The sequence below is a fragment of the Ursus arctos genome, unplaced genomic scaffold (genome assembly GCF_023065955.2).
Source record: "Ursus arctos isolate Adak ecotype North America unplaced genomic scaffold, UrsArc2.0 scaffold_22, whole genome shotgun sequence".
Taxonomy (NCBI): Eukaryota; Metazoa; Chordata; class Mammalia; order Carnivora; family Ursidae; genus Ursus; species Ursus arctos.
Genome location: NW_026622897.1, coordinates 9914309 through 9928642, shown reverse-complemented (window position 1 = coordinate 9928642; position 14334 = coordinate 9914309). Strand labels below are relative to the sequence as shown.

General features: G+C 54.3%; 1 protein-coding gene across 1 annotated transcript in view; it reads left to right on the top strand.

The window, feature by feature from the left end:
* The window catches only part of TMPRSS5 (transmembrane serine protease 5), a 37719-nt gene that overhangs the window by 7543 nt on the left and 15842 nt on the right, over nucleotides 1-14334 (top strand). Inside the window, exons 2-12 of the mRNA XM_057316676.1 lie at nucleotides 2049-2172; nucleotides 2510-2608; nucleotides 3111-3233; nucleotides 4322-4457; nucleotides 4815-4928; nucleotides 5672-5715; nucleotides 6435-6597; nucleotides 7568-7746; nucleotides 9338-9436; nucleotides 9927-10069; nucleotides 10303-10455. Coding sequence (XP_057172659.1) covers nucleotides 2049-2172; nucleotides 2510-2608; nucleotides 3111-3233; nucleotides 4322-4457; nucleotides 4815-4928; nucleotides 5672-5715; nucleotides 6435-6597; nucleotides 7568-7746; nucleotides 9338-9436; nucleotides 9927-10069; nucleotides 10303-10455 — 1377 coding nt within the window. The remainder of the gene's footprint in view (nucleotides 1-2048; nucleotides 2173-2509; nucleotides 2609-3110; nucleotides 3234-4321; nucleotides 4458-4814; nucleotides 4929-5671; nucleotides 5716-6434; nucleotides 6598-7567; nucleotides 7747-9337; nucleotides 9437-9926; nucleotides 10070-10302; nucleotides 10456-14334) is intronic.

The following is a 14334-nucleotide window of genomic DNA, read 5'->3' as shown; positions in this document are numbered from 1 at the left end:
CTGTGCCACCCCTGACCTGGCCTCTCTCTCTTTCTCTCTCCCCGCCCCCACGTTGGGTTTCTAGGCAGGTGGAAAGAGCCCCCTCTGGCAGCTCCGGCACAGGGGCTAGAGCCTAGAGGGGGCCCTGTGTGGCCCACCTCCTATTTTTTTCCCCAGGGACTGACTTTTCTTCTCCCCTCTATCCCCCATAGGCCTGTCCAAGTGCTCTGCACATAGACAGTGCTAACAAATCATTATTACATTGAACTCCTACTCAAAAGGAGGAGCGGGAGATCCTGCGCCATTGCAGACCATTGTTGCAGGCGACTGCGCGAGCTCAAACACGTGGGTTTGGAGGTAGAGCAACTCCTCGGGTGAGGCCAGTTAGTCGGAAGCTGAACTAAAAGCCAAGTCTCATTGTTTGTGCCCTTGAGCCTCATCTCTAGACCCAGGAAGGAGTGTATATGGTAAGGGGCAAGCCAAGACCCCATGTTTCTTGTGGAGAAACAAGCCCTATTGTTGGTGGGAGGACCAGCCCTACAGATCCTGGGCTGTAACTGGTGTAGGGGATGGGAAGTAGGGGTGATGTCTTGCTTCATATGGAAGTGTGGGCTGCTGCCCTACTTGTGAGGTGAACTGGCAAGTGTGTTCACGGGTCCAACAGAATGATTTCCAGGGTGAAATCTGGGAGCCTAGACCAATGAGGAAGGGCAGAGAGAAAGAGAAGTAAATGAGCGCAATAGAGGGCCACAACAGGTGCCTTATAGATTGAAGAAAGCTTCTTGGAGAAGTGACATCTAAGCTGGGTCTTGGGAGTCAGCTACGTTGGGAAAAGGACGGCAGATGCAAAGTCTCTGTGGTACGAGAGCACGTGAAGGCCCAGAGGACTGGCGTGTGTGTTACCATGACCCTGAGTTCCACCGTGGAGGGAGTCATGCTGGCAGGTGGGGATGGAGAGGTGAGGAAGGGTGAAAGCACAGAGGATTTTGTGGGCTGTACCGTAGGACTTTGGATTTTTCTTAGAGTGCAGGAAGATTCATTGGGTGCTTTAAAGATGTTTGAATTATAGGAGTATTGCTCTGGCTTGGACAGTGGGTGGAGATAAGATACTAGAGGAGGGAGATTACTTGTTGGGTAGTAGTGGTTATCTCTCTTATTTTCCAAATGAGAAAATTGAAGTTTGGAGAGGTGTTGAGTTAAGTTCACACAGTAGGCTGCAGACCTAGCTTTAAACTGCTGGTCTGATATTTCTTCCAAGATCTTATTTTCCATTACTCTTCTTCATGGCACATGAATGTCAGGCAAACATATAACTTACTATGCTCTATGCTTTCCCGCCCCCGTGCCTTTGCCTCTTCAACTGCCTGGAATACCCAATGCCCATATATGTCTGTTCAAGCCCTCTTCATCTATGAGCGACCGTCTCAGGCTGCCTTTTCTAGGAAGCCTTTTTCAGTCCCCCGGTGAGAAGTAACCTCTCCTTTCTTCTGTCACTTAACATGTTCTGCCTTTTTTTAATATGTCAGGACTCGACTGAAAATTCTCTGGGGTAGCTGGAGGGTGTTCCATGTTGATTTATTTTGAACTCCCTACAATGTCCCGCACTGTGGCCCACCCTCTCGGGCTAAATCTTATTTACTGGATAAATGAATGGATGGTGCATTGGGCAGGGGAACTTCTTCCTCTGAGACAGGAGGGAATGAAGAAGGCTGGCATCTTGAGGCCTGAGGACAGATGTTAAGAGATTCAGCGGATGCTCTTGATGGTGGTGGGAGGCCAGGGGAGGGAGTGGTGAGGAGTGTGGGCTTCGGAGTCCATACCCCCCCACCCCCTGTCTGGGTTTGAATACCTGCTCTGATGCTTAACTGGCTGTGTGAGAATAAGTTGGATGGGGTAGGGGCTCCAGGAGAGCAGAGAGGGCCTGGAGGGGCATCACTGGGAATACACAGTCTCCAAGATGAAAAAAAGGCAGTGAGTGCACAGCTGAGATTAGAGAATGGAGTCTTGTCGTGGGCTGAGCTTCTCCGCTTGGTGTGGGGATCCTGAGTGACCCACAGTTATTTCTCCAGAGCCTGATGCTGGATGGCCAAGCCCACATGGAGGATCAGGACGCAGAGGAGGGCCCAGGACCTGGGATCTTCAAAGCCAAGCCAAGAGAGCCACTGCAGAGGCCCGAGGCCCGGCAGCAACCCAGTAGGCCAGACTGGGCTATAGGGGAATGACAGGGTGGGGACAGCGAATGGGTAATCTTCCTACATTCCCTAGATCCTTCTTGAGAGAGCCCCCAGGGGCTGATGGCCAGAGGCTGCCTCACTGTTTATCCCAGACCTGCTTTTGCTCTGTTTCCAGTTTGGGGGTTGAGTGGGCTCTGTGGGCCTCAGTGGGGAGGGGGTAAGGGGAGGCGGGCGGGTGCAGTGGGGCAGACTCCTGCCCCAGCCCCGTGGCTGCCTAGCCCCATGGTGGGGCCTCGGGCAGAGTGAGGCTGGCAGGCAGGAGCAGGGCACGCAGACTCCTCTGCCCTCTCCTGCAGGCTCGTGGGTGGGGCGCTGGTGCTCAGGGCGACGCTGCTGTGCCGGGCTGGGAGCCCTGGCGCTGCTGGCTGGTGCAAGCATCGGCTCCTGGCTTCTCGGTCAGTGCTGGGACCCGTCAGTGCTCGGGGAGGGCCAAAGAACAGGGTCTGGGGATCCTTGCGGGAAGAGACAAGCGGATGTAAAGGGCAGCCAGGACCCATCTTTCTCACCTACTCTGAACTGACAGCAGGGGAGAAGGGATGGGACAGCGACAGGAGGGATTTAGGCTCTGCGTCCAGAACGCTTTAGTCCCAACGTGGGAAGTGGAAGGTACTTGAATGGATAACCCAGGGCGGCCCAAGTCCACCTTTCTCTAGACATCTTTCCCAGTTGAGAGAGACAGAGGCAGGGACAGGGAGAGGGTGTGTGCTGTGCCTCTCCTCGCTGTGTTAGGTGGGGACCCGCCCGAGGCTGGGTGGTCGAGGGGGAGTCTCCAGGCAGCTGCTTTTGTCTCCCTGTGTTGCAGGGGTCTTATTCTGCCCCTTGGCCCTCTCATGTGGGAATCCCTCCCTCCTCCTAGCCTCTTCTCTGTGACCCTGTCCCTGTCCTTGTCCTCTGAAGTGCTGTATCTGTGGCCAGCGCCCTCTCAGCCCGCTCCCGGAACCTTGCAGGATGATGAGATACCTTTGAGCTGCTCCGAGGCCAGCGGTGAGGAAGCCCTGCTCCCTGTGCTTCCCAGAGCAGGTGGGCCACACCCCCAAGGCTACAGACTGCCCCCCCCACCCTGAGCCCCTTCACAGCTCTGGGATCCCCACTTCCGGCCAGGGGCAAGCAGACCAGAATGAAGGGCCGTGACGTCACTGCCAGCATCTGGGTCTCCTCCTCTGGTGGGAAGGGAGCGACATAGTCCAGCCTTGAAAAGTCCATCTCTGATTTGGAGCTCTCAGCACTCCCTGGGGACTATCTTGATCCCTGGCTTGGGCTGGGCCAGGAGCCCAGGCTGGGAGGAGGGATGGCAACTTGCCATTTGGGGCAGAGTGAGCCAGCAGGATGGGGCAGGGGGAACAGGTGCATGTGGGGAGCCAGCGTGTAGCCGGCAGGGGTCCTCAACTACTCCACATTGCACACCCCCGACCCCGCTGCCTTCACATTGTCCCCTCCCTGCCAAGCACGAATTGGGGATCAGAAGATTAGGTGCCCAGGCAGGGGCTGGAATCAGTTATAGAAGTTACGGTCCGCGTGGAGCCTGCCGTTTGCCAGCTGTGCGGCTTTGGGCACATTGCTTCTTGGAACTTCCATTTCCTTCTCTACAAAATGGAGATACAACCATTTACTACATGAATTATGAGAATAATACGAGCTAATATATAAAAGAGCCTAGCACAGAGCCTGGAGAAAGCAGGTGCTCAATGGTACCCATCAGTAGTAGTACCACAAGATTTGAAACAGGGAGACCGGACTTAAGTCCTGGATCCATCACGTGCAGACTCTGTGATCTGGGGCAGGTCAGTTAACCTCCATGCCTTAGTTTTCCCTCTGCAACATGGGAGGATGGTCATACGCACCCCACAGGGTTGCCTTGACAACGAGAGACAGAGCACAGTTAAAAGCACTCGGTTAGACACCAAACTGGAATGCAGCACTATAAATAAGGGTTATGTTGTTCTCAGAACCAGCCTGATGCCCTGGGGGACAGGGAGCCTGACACTAGGTGACCCAGATGCTGTCTTGAGGCCTCTTCAGGTCCCAGCATGGCCAGGTCCAGCCCCCCTGCCCACCTTGCCCCTCCACCCTGCAGCAGGGACGATGTGACTTCCATGCCGTGCCTTCAGTATCTTTCAGGATAAACACTGAGGACTTCTTGCTGGAAGTACAGGTGAGGGCGCGGCCAGACTGGCTCCTGGTCTGCCATGAGGGCTGGAGCGCTGTGCTGGGGGTTCGGATCTGTCAGAGCCTTGGGCGTCTCAGGTAACTGGGGCCAGGCTTGGGGCCTGGAGTAGGTGGAGGGCTGGTGGTGGGGGGGAAAGAAGAGTTGGACACCTTTATCTGCCTGTCCCCATCAAAGTGCTCAGGGACTGGCAAGAGGTCCTTTTGGCCATCTCCTGGCCTCTGGGCATGATGGGGACCCAGCTTTTTTCTCTCCTTTGAGCATCCCTGCTTTTTAACAAATATGAATCCAGGAAGAGGTCACTGTCAAAGTCTTGCTCTGTGACTGTGCCACTGGGGGGATAGTATCTCATGCATGTCTTGGTCATGATTATGTACCGTTTCCCATGCTGCAGTGTAAACCAGTTCCCTCCTGTTCTGTTCCCCTCTTCCGCCAAGACTCGCTCACCACAAGGGAGTGAACCTGTCTGACATCAAGCTCAACAGCTCCCAGGGGTTTGCTCAGCTCCCTCCCAGACTGGAAGGCCTCCTGGAGGAGGTGTGGCAGTCCAGGTAGGACTTCTGAGGAGGTTGAGTGAGGTCCCTTACTTCTGGTGAACAGTTCAGCAAAAATCTTCCTGTCATGGGAGCCTGGTGGTGAGGACATTGGCCGTGTGAGATAGGACACAGAGGAGCATTTCCCAGTCAGAAATCACAAACTCAGTTCACGTGAGTGGGTACTGACTCTGCCAGGAGAGCCAGAGCCCTGTGGGTTTGGGACATGAGAGGGATCAAGGCATTGGGCCATGCGGCCAAAGATGAGTAGAAGAGAGAAGAGAGCTTTGGTCCAGCAGGAATTGAGGTTTTGCTAGGAAGGAGGAGGGAGAAAGGAGAGCAAGGAAGGGGCTGGAGAGAGAGAGAGAATAGAGTAAGCTCAGGAGGGGCGTGGGGTGAAGTGTGCTTTCTTCCTTCACTCTCTTATCCATCCACCAAACACACGTTTATTCAGAGGCCCTTAGTGGGCACAGCTGGACTTTCCGTCTACAAACACTGGATTTGTAACTTTGGGCCCTGTCCGAGACAACCCTCAAGGGCCACAGCCTCCTGCTGGTGCCCTGGGGTGATGGGGCAGAGTAGCACTGCTGTCCTGGAGACCTGTTAACGAGGAGGGGCCTAGGGTCTTGGATGCAGGCAGGTGCAGATGGGGGACTGCACCAGAGGCCTCCTCCGTCTCCACCTGACAACTGCCCCTGGTCTCCATGCCTGGTCTCGGGTGGGCCCCTGCCCAGCCTCTTACTGCCACCTCTGTTTTGTAGGAACAGTTGTGCTTCCGGCCAGATCGTTTCCCTCAGATGCTCTGGTGAGTCATATCCAGACATATCCAGGAAGGTGGCAGTGGGTGGAGGGAGTCTCCCGTCCTAAGTGTGGAGAGCCCCACAGAGAGGCTCAACTGGGTCTGGGGTGGAGTTCCTAGCCCACCTGCCCCTCTGCCTGCTGGTCCCCTTCTTGCAAACACAGTTCTGCCCCAACAGGGCCCTGTCCAAATCTCTGTTCTGTCCCCCACCAGCCACTGATCTGGGTGGATGATCTCCTTGCTTCACTGCCTGCCAGGACTTCCAAAGCTCCCGCCCCCTTTCATCTGGAAAGCCCCAAAGGATTACTGTTGGCTGCTAACTGGTTAGCACCTTCAGGAGACCAAGGAAGGGTGCAAACTAGGGGCCACATGGGAGACAGTCTGTGAGCTCCTTTCGTCTGACCCCCCCCAATCATCTATGCATCTCTTCCTCTCTCCTCTTCCATGTATCCGTCCACACCCCAACATTTTGACCCCTTCTGTGGGACAGGCTTTTTGTGAAGTGTTGGGGTTCCACAGACAATGTAGGCATGGTCGTGTCTGTCAGTGAGCTCGCAGCCTGAGGGGGCACACAGGTGTATAATTGACACTTCAACCATCCCGTCCCCCAAATAAAGTAATAAATGAGAGCTGTCCACACTGGGCCACATCCCCGAGGATTAGGACCATGCTGACACCCACCTGTCTTCTAACTCACCATCTTCCCTGTGCTTCTCTGTTTGCAGAGTGTGGGGTGAGGCCCCTGGCCTCCCGGATAGTCGGCGGGCAGGCCGCAGCTCCTGGGCGCTGGCCCTGGCAGGCCAGTGTGGCCCTGGGCTCCCGGCACACGTGCGGGGGCTCTGTGCTGGCGCCGCACTGGGTGGTGACCGCCGCTCACTGCATGCGCAGGCAAGTCTCAGGGGCCGCTCTTGAGGAGAGCGCTTCAGCGGCCTTTTCTGTTTGGCAGTTGGTATGTCCCGTATCACATGTCCACGTCGGACTGTCTCCCTGCGTCCATTCTGAGAGGCATGGATTGCGAAGTTCTCCCCGTTCTGTGCCCAGAACAGCTCTGCACGAATAGCAGCAACAACACAAAGATTGGTTCTTTATATTTGCTCAGTTTTGAAGTTTTTCAAAGGCTTTCCCATTCACAGCACTCCGTGCTGCTTAATGTTTATCACAACTGTAATTAAATCACCTTCCGTGTAATTATTTGTTTAATGTCTTTCTTCCCCTTTAGACTGGAAGCTCCATGGGAACCGAGACTCTCAGTCTTGTTTACCACCGAGTCTCTTTGCTGATTTTCCCACTGCCATGTCCCCCTGGCCTAGAACAGTCCTGGCATGCAGTAGGTGTGGTTAGAGCAGCGTAGGAATGAGTGATGAGTGAATAAGCCCTTTGGACCTCTCCTTTTGGCGGCGGGCAGGGCAGATAGCGTACTCCTCATTTTACAATGAGGAGACTGAGGCTGGGAGAGGTGAGGCGACTTCCCCATGGTCACAGGTAGTAGGTGGAGAGACAGGACTCATAGTTTGTCTGACTCACAGTTAGGATACCACACAAGCCCCTTTGATGTTTGTTATAAAATGTGGAGGAGGGTTATTCAGGATAGAGGGGATGGGAGTTGCAGATCATCCACAGTGTCTTACTTCTAGGGCCAGTCTAGAGCATTTATTAAGCACCTTCTGCATGCCCAGTATCTTGCCAGCTGCTGCAGGGATGCTAGGAGGCACAGGGCTGAGTTCTGGGAGCTGCCAGCCTGGTGATGGGGGATATCCACTAATGGCTTCTCCAGCCACCTTTCCACATCTGCCACCTCACTTAGGTCAGCCTCTTCTGCCCTGTCCTTCCCTGGGCTCAGCGCAGCTCGTGTGTGCAGTTTTAGGCTATCCCGCCTGTCCAGCTGGCGGGTCCATGCGGGGCTGGTCAGCCACAGTGCCGTCAGGCCCCACCAGGGGGCCGTGGTGGAGAGGATCATCCCTCACCCTCTCTACAGCACCCAGAATCACGACTACGACATCGCCCTCCTGCGGCTCCAGACGCCGCTCAACTTCTCAGGTGAGGCACTGGCCAGGGGCGAGCAAGCTGCGGGCTGTGGTGAGCGAGGCCTGTCCTGGGGCCGAGGGTGGGGGCTGAGGAGCCAGCTTATTTCTGAGGTTCCCTCCCAGTGCCGTAACCCTTAACACACTCAGTTCATTTGGTGACCACAGTGAACTGGCAGCGCCTGGACCTACGCTTGCACCGACTCTTGTGCGGGCTCTTTTGGGGACAAAGGTCCTGGCCCTTTGCAGAAGTGGGCTGCAAGTGGGACTTGCCTCAAAGTCCCCGGCAGAGCCTCCTTGGTGCTCCATCTACCACCGGGCTGCTCCGCCCCCGGCCCCAGGCTGGCCCCAGGTCCCAGCCACCACGTGACATGTTACAGTGAAGAAGCTCTATTTTCCCAAATGTCTTTCCTTCAGTCCTCGTAGGACCCCTGACAGGTAGATGAGGCAGGTATAAACAGGGAAGGACATGACATTAGTGAGGAAGGTGACTCTGCAAGACCACGCAGCAAGCAGCTCTGAGCCTGGTGTCCTGACTCCGGGTCCGGCTTCTCCACAGCAGCTGCTCTCGAAAGCACCCCCCCAGCCCGGCGTGCACATGTGCCTGCATCCTCACCGACACACACACGCACACTCACATGTGCATACACTCGCTCATGCAGTCTTCACACAAGTACACACACGCACACACCCACACACGCTCTGCACTCCTCCCTCCCGTCACCACGTGTAGCCTTGGGTTTCCTAAAGCACGGTAGTTGCTACATGCCCTTCACAATTTTACCGCCTATATGTATTCTCCGAACTGTGGCTCAGCAGTTAATATTTCTAAGTTGACTTAAGTACAGTTGAAAGGGGAACTTTAAGTGACCACGTAACTGTGGAACCCATATTACTTGTAGCAAATACGTAACAACCGTAAAAATACTGAGTGAAAACAAGACAGTGTTCAAGTTCCATCCAGCTGCCCTCCGCTGCGCCCGGGGCCACTCGCAGTGTTTAGGGGGAGGTTGGCAGGCGCTGGGAGAACCACGGAGTGGCCCTGGATGGAATCTTTCTCCCTGATACACTCAGAGGGACTGAAAGAGCCCTGAGAAGGGAATCCTTTCTCCCCATGTGAATCAGTGTTTATTTAATGGCATGTCTATATGCTACTTTAGAACACGTTAGGGCCTGACCCTGTTGGACTGCCACACACTTTTGAAAACAATGCCCCAAGAGGGATCAAACATCCTAAGGAAAATCCAAAGTGAGTCCTCATTAGGAGAAGGTAGGCACAAAGGCCCAGAAGGAATCCCCATTCTCCCTCAGTCCCCAGGTCAGGGGTATGCAGTGTGTCCATGCCCACCCTAGAAGGCTCCATGCGCACAGCAGTTTATATACCGTCCTCTGTGTCAGTGGTGACCTCCCTGCCAGCGTGGTACAGGGCATGACTGGCACAGCCTTATAGGAGGCCTGGCTCGTGGAAGCCGGGAGCCAGGACCATTTGAGAGGGAGTGAGGAGGGCCTGCCAGCCTGGTTCTTCCCCCAGGCTGACGGTGGGGTGGTGGGGAAGAGCAGCTGAGCCTGAGTGAAGCAGGGGCCCAGGACCACCTGCTTCTCCACAGACACCGTGGGTCCTGTGTGCCTGCCAGCCGAGAAGCAAGATTTTCCGAGGGGCTCTCAGTGCTGGGTGTCTGGCTGGGGCCACACCAACCCCAGCCACAGTGAGTCAGCTCCTGGGGCCCTGGGTAAAATAGGGGTGGGGGGCTGGGGGACATTCTACCCCAGGTGAGGCACCTCTATCTCCCACCTCCACCTCCCCCAGCCAAATGGTGGCTCCAGCCCCCTTTTTTTCTGGCATCACCATTGACCAAAGCTAGGAGCCCTGGTCTCCCCAGCCTGGGTCTTTCTGGGAGAACATTCCCTGAGTTTCCCCTGAAGCCAGGTGTTTCCCACCCCCGCCCTCCATCCAGGAGTGCTGTGGCCTCAGCATTTGGGGGGCATATGTGAGTTCTACTCCTCTTCCTTCTTATGTCTGATGGACCCGTGCCTCCTTCCCAGGGTCCACAGCTCCCGCCTTGGGCTCCCCTCTTTGGGTCTTTTGTCTCTGGGGCCTCTAACCACCTTCCCTCTTGCTGTTGTGTCTTCCTGGCCTTGCTTTGTGCCCTGTGGCCTGACTCTGTGTCCTTCTATCTCCATGTGGACCTCCTACAGCCCATAGCTCAGACACGCTCCAGGACACCGTGGTGCCCCTTCTCAGCACCCAGCTCTGCAACAGCTCTTGCGTGTATAGTGGGGCACTCACCCCCCGCATGCTGTGTGCGGGCTATGTGGATGGGAGGGCTGATGCGTGCCAGGTACAGCATGGAGGGGGACCGTGGTGGAGGGTGGGAACAGGGGGACCTGCTGTGGCTTGGCCCCTGCTAGAGGGAGGGGTGCCTAGGCAAGTCGAGTAATGTGCTAAGGATTTACGGAGGGGTGAGGCAAGTGGGGATCCCATGCTGGAAGCAGTAGAGGCTGGAAACAGAGGCTCTGCTCCCTCCACTAGGAAGGACTAACTGCCTCTCTCTCTGTGTCTCTATGCCCTCAGGGTGATAGTGGGGGCCCCCTGGTGTGCCTGGATGGGGGCACCTGGCACTTGGTAGGGGTGGTCAGCTGGGGCCGTGGCTGCGCAGAGCCCAATCACCCCGGTGTCTACACCAAGGTTGCTGAGTTGCTGGACTGGATCCATGACACCGTGAGGGTGAGTGTGGGGGCAGGGATGGGATGAGCGGGTTTGTAAAGGACCCAACCCTTGGAAACTATGACCCTCACCTCTTAGGTCTGGGCCCTGCTTGGGGCTGGAGAATGGTCCCCAGAGCAGGAGGAGGAAGTGATGCTTGTAACATTGAATCCATTGGATTTCCATGGATTTAAGTGTTAATTAGGTAAGAGTAGACCTGGGTATGTAGCCCAGATCTGCCATTTACTGTGTGAGCTTTGGCAAATTCCTAACCTTGGCAAGCTTCCGTTTCCTGGTAGTAGCACCACGGCTACCTTGAATGCTCCTGTGATGAGTGAATGAGGTAAGACTACGAGTAGTGAGCTGCACAGTGCTAGGCTTGCAGCGAGGGTCCGCGTGTTATTCTTATGCGTGTTTACTCCTGATGACAAGGCAGTTCGGAGTGCCTGCATTCCTTGACTTTGGAGAGAGCTCGGCATTTAGCAGTTTGCATTCAGCAAGGGATTAATTCTTGTGGGACACTGGGCAAGGCTCTCAACTTCATCTGTTCAGTGGGAGGGCCGAGTAAGATAATGTGTATGAAAACAGGTTATATGTATAAAGAACTTTACAAATGCAGGGCGTGATGAAGAAAAGCATCTTTCTGCAGGGTTGGGCACAGGCACAGGTGGTAGGTAATAAATTTTAGAGATTCCAGGGGACATATGCACCCACCTTCTCATTCAAGCCTTACAGAAAAACTCGAGAAGCAGATATTTTTAGCTGCATTTGCTGGAAGTAGAAATCAAGGTTCCGAATGGTGACGTGATTTACTAAAATGAACAGTACTGGGCCGGTGGGTGGCGGGGCCATGCTGTGGGTTTGGCTCCTTCCTCTTTTGGCCCAGGGCTCCCTCCCCTAGTCCTGCATGCAGCCTCATGCTTCCTGGGTCTCTGGCAGGTCCGCTAGATGGAGGAGAAGCGGCAGCCTCAGATGCAGAAGGCACGGACCTCCTCCCATACAAGGCAGTCACCCCCCGCGGGCCGGCCTCCAGGGAAGGCCCCTCCCCTCAGGCCCTGATTTTGAGTCCCTCTTTCTCACCAGAGAGCCTCAATAACAGGACAGCGGGGGCGGGGGGTTGCTGGGAAGATTGGGGGCTGGGGTGCGTGGGGAAGGTGTGAGAGAGGAAGAGGCTGCTGGCAGCAGCTCGGTGCCTGCCCTTCCTCCTCCCCCACTGCCCCCAAACCCTTGTGCGCATCTTTTGGGAGGCTGCTTAGGGATGCCCTGTGACTACTCTCCCTGTGCTCTCAGGCAGGGCAGGTGCCTCCCTAGAGGAGCCCCTGGATCAAGGTAGGGCCAAGTCCATGGAATCAAGGAGCCTCCGCACTCCGCTGTCCTTCTTGCCAACTGCCTGTTCCCTCCTGGCTCTGGCTGGCCCTGCTGGGGCGAGGGCACTGTGAGAGTGCTCTGGTTGGTGCTGTGATAGGGCATTGGTTCAAAATGACAGTTCTGTCAACTGGTCCAAGAAGTGCTGTTATTAAAGTGAAGTGATGTATGGTCTCGGTCTGCCTCTCATTCTCAGTCTCTCTGTCTCTCTGTCTCTCTCTCACACACACACATACACTAAGGGATAAAATTGTACATTTCCTCCCATACATGTTTCTTAAAGCTCTGGAATAGACTCCTGCTCATCTCTTTAGAATATTGGCACTTATTTAATTCTTTACATCTCTTAAATCTACACGTCACGATCTGCAGCAAAAAGCCCCAGCTGTCTGTGGGCTGCTGCATTGGGCCTGAGAACCATTAAGTCAGTGCTCTCTTAGGAGGGCCTGACTTCCCAAGACCTGTCGCCTTAGCTCCTGTCTCAGCACTGGGCTTTCCATCTTGGGGAGATTTCTTTCTGAGTTTACACCCAGTTAGCATTTTCCTGGTTCAGCTTTTCCCCGACTCTCTTCTCTCTAGCAATTAAAATGCACTTGGTATCTTGTTTCTAAAAACTGCAATGAATTTTTTATGGTGCTCACCCAAGGAAATGCAATTAGTGTTTAGCAATAACACAACTTTTTCGTGACTTTATCAGCATTTTTTTTTTGGAGGGGTAGTACAAATGCATATTCATTCCTGGAGGGTCTGCTCCCGTTGCATGAAGTGCACTAGAATGTAAGGGCCTCATTGACTGTTGCTCTGTTACCTGGGAGGAGGTTGCTGGGAGGCTGCTCTCGAACTGCAGGAGCAGCATGGGAGAGGCTCTGGTGGGTGGCACATAGCCACACCCTGTGTTCGTAGCCCTCCAGCCCCTTCCATGAGCTCGAGCATTTGCTCCCTGACTCTGGTAAGCCCCCATCCCAGGAGGCAGTTCAGGACAGCTGATCCCCCTGGGCAAGGAAGAGTTACCAGCAAATCCATCAACTGTGATATTCTTGGTGTTTCTCACGTCACCCAGAAGCATTAGCTTCTTTAAAGGGAAGTTTTTATTCTTCACCGTCATTATAGTAGGTTAACAATCAGTAATATTTGAATATTACAGTTTATCGACATTGTTCATGTGTATCTCACTTAGATCTCATAAAATCTGTGCAGTGAAGATAGTATTATTACTGTGCCCATTGTACAGGCAAGAAAATCAGTTCAGAAAGATTAAGGATTCCCTAGGACCTGCCATGAGTAAGTTCCAGTGAACCCTGGAAACTTTTCACTCTGCATCCACACCACTGTTTTGCCCGTGGATGAACGAGATGGTCCAGTGTTGCACAGAAGTGTATACTTGGAAGGTGCTTTATCACCTAGGTGAGTCATCCGCCTACACTAATGCATTGCCATCACTGCTTTTAATAGGTGAGGTGGAGCAAAACCTGGGAAATTCAGTGGCTCCTGCCAGAGACCCTTCTTAGGTAATATTCTTACCGATTGCCAGTTCTCCGTGAGATTCACTGTCTGACTTAAACTTTACAAATGAGTATCTTCCACAGGAGGACGATAAAGAGAACCCTAATTAGAAAATTTGCTAATAGCAGTTCCCTGTTTACCTACAGAATCTCCTAGTATCTTTTGCCAGTCGGATCTGCAGACTCAGGCTCCCACCTGCCCTTCCTTTGTTAGCACCTGACGATCCAGCTCTTAGGAAAGTGAGGAGGGGTGCTGGTGGGGGGCTAGCCCTGTTTCCCTGGGCCAGCTGCCACAGTGCAGGTATAGAGATGGGGGGCAAGAAAGGTGGGAAGATTCAGGTCCAGAAGGATTTTAATGGGGACCAGCTGGGTGCCCAGCTGCATTAAGCTCTGTAGGGAATTTGGAGGTAGAGAAGCCGACTACCTTATTGGAGCGATGAGACTTATTTGCAATAAATTATAGCGGCCAGCCGGGCACAAAGCTACATGGCGAGGCAGTAATTGCTAAGGGAGCTCTGAGGGCCTATCGTGGAATAAGTCAGAGCATTTCTGTGCAGGAAACCTGTCTCTCCTGTCCAAGGATTCAGCGTCACACCTGCCTGGGCAGAGCTGGTGAGCCCCCTGGGACTTCCCAAGCAGGTTGCTCCTGGCTGCCATGCCCATGGTCTACTCCTTCTCTCATCTACTCCTTCTCTGTACTTTCGGGGTCTGGAGGGTACAGTAGGGGTACAAGCTCTGTCTCCTTGTTAGACCTCCTGTGGAGTCCTGCTTTTCCTAGAAGGGTTGCTGTGAATGAGGGGGCAGCCCTGACGTTCCTCGGGAACATTTCTCAGGCTCTTTCCTACACTTCACTTTGGGAAGTGCTGGGCTCACCCATAATAGGACAAAGCTGGAAATGCTATCAGTGCTAAAAGCTGGTGCAGGAGCTGCCGGGAGATGATTTTCCCCAGTTTCTCCATTGTTTTCTGTGCTCTGTCCTCTCCTGGCCATGCACTTAGGACCCTCCTGGCTACTCGAGAGAGCCCACCTACAC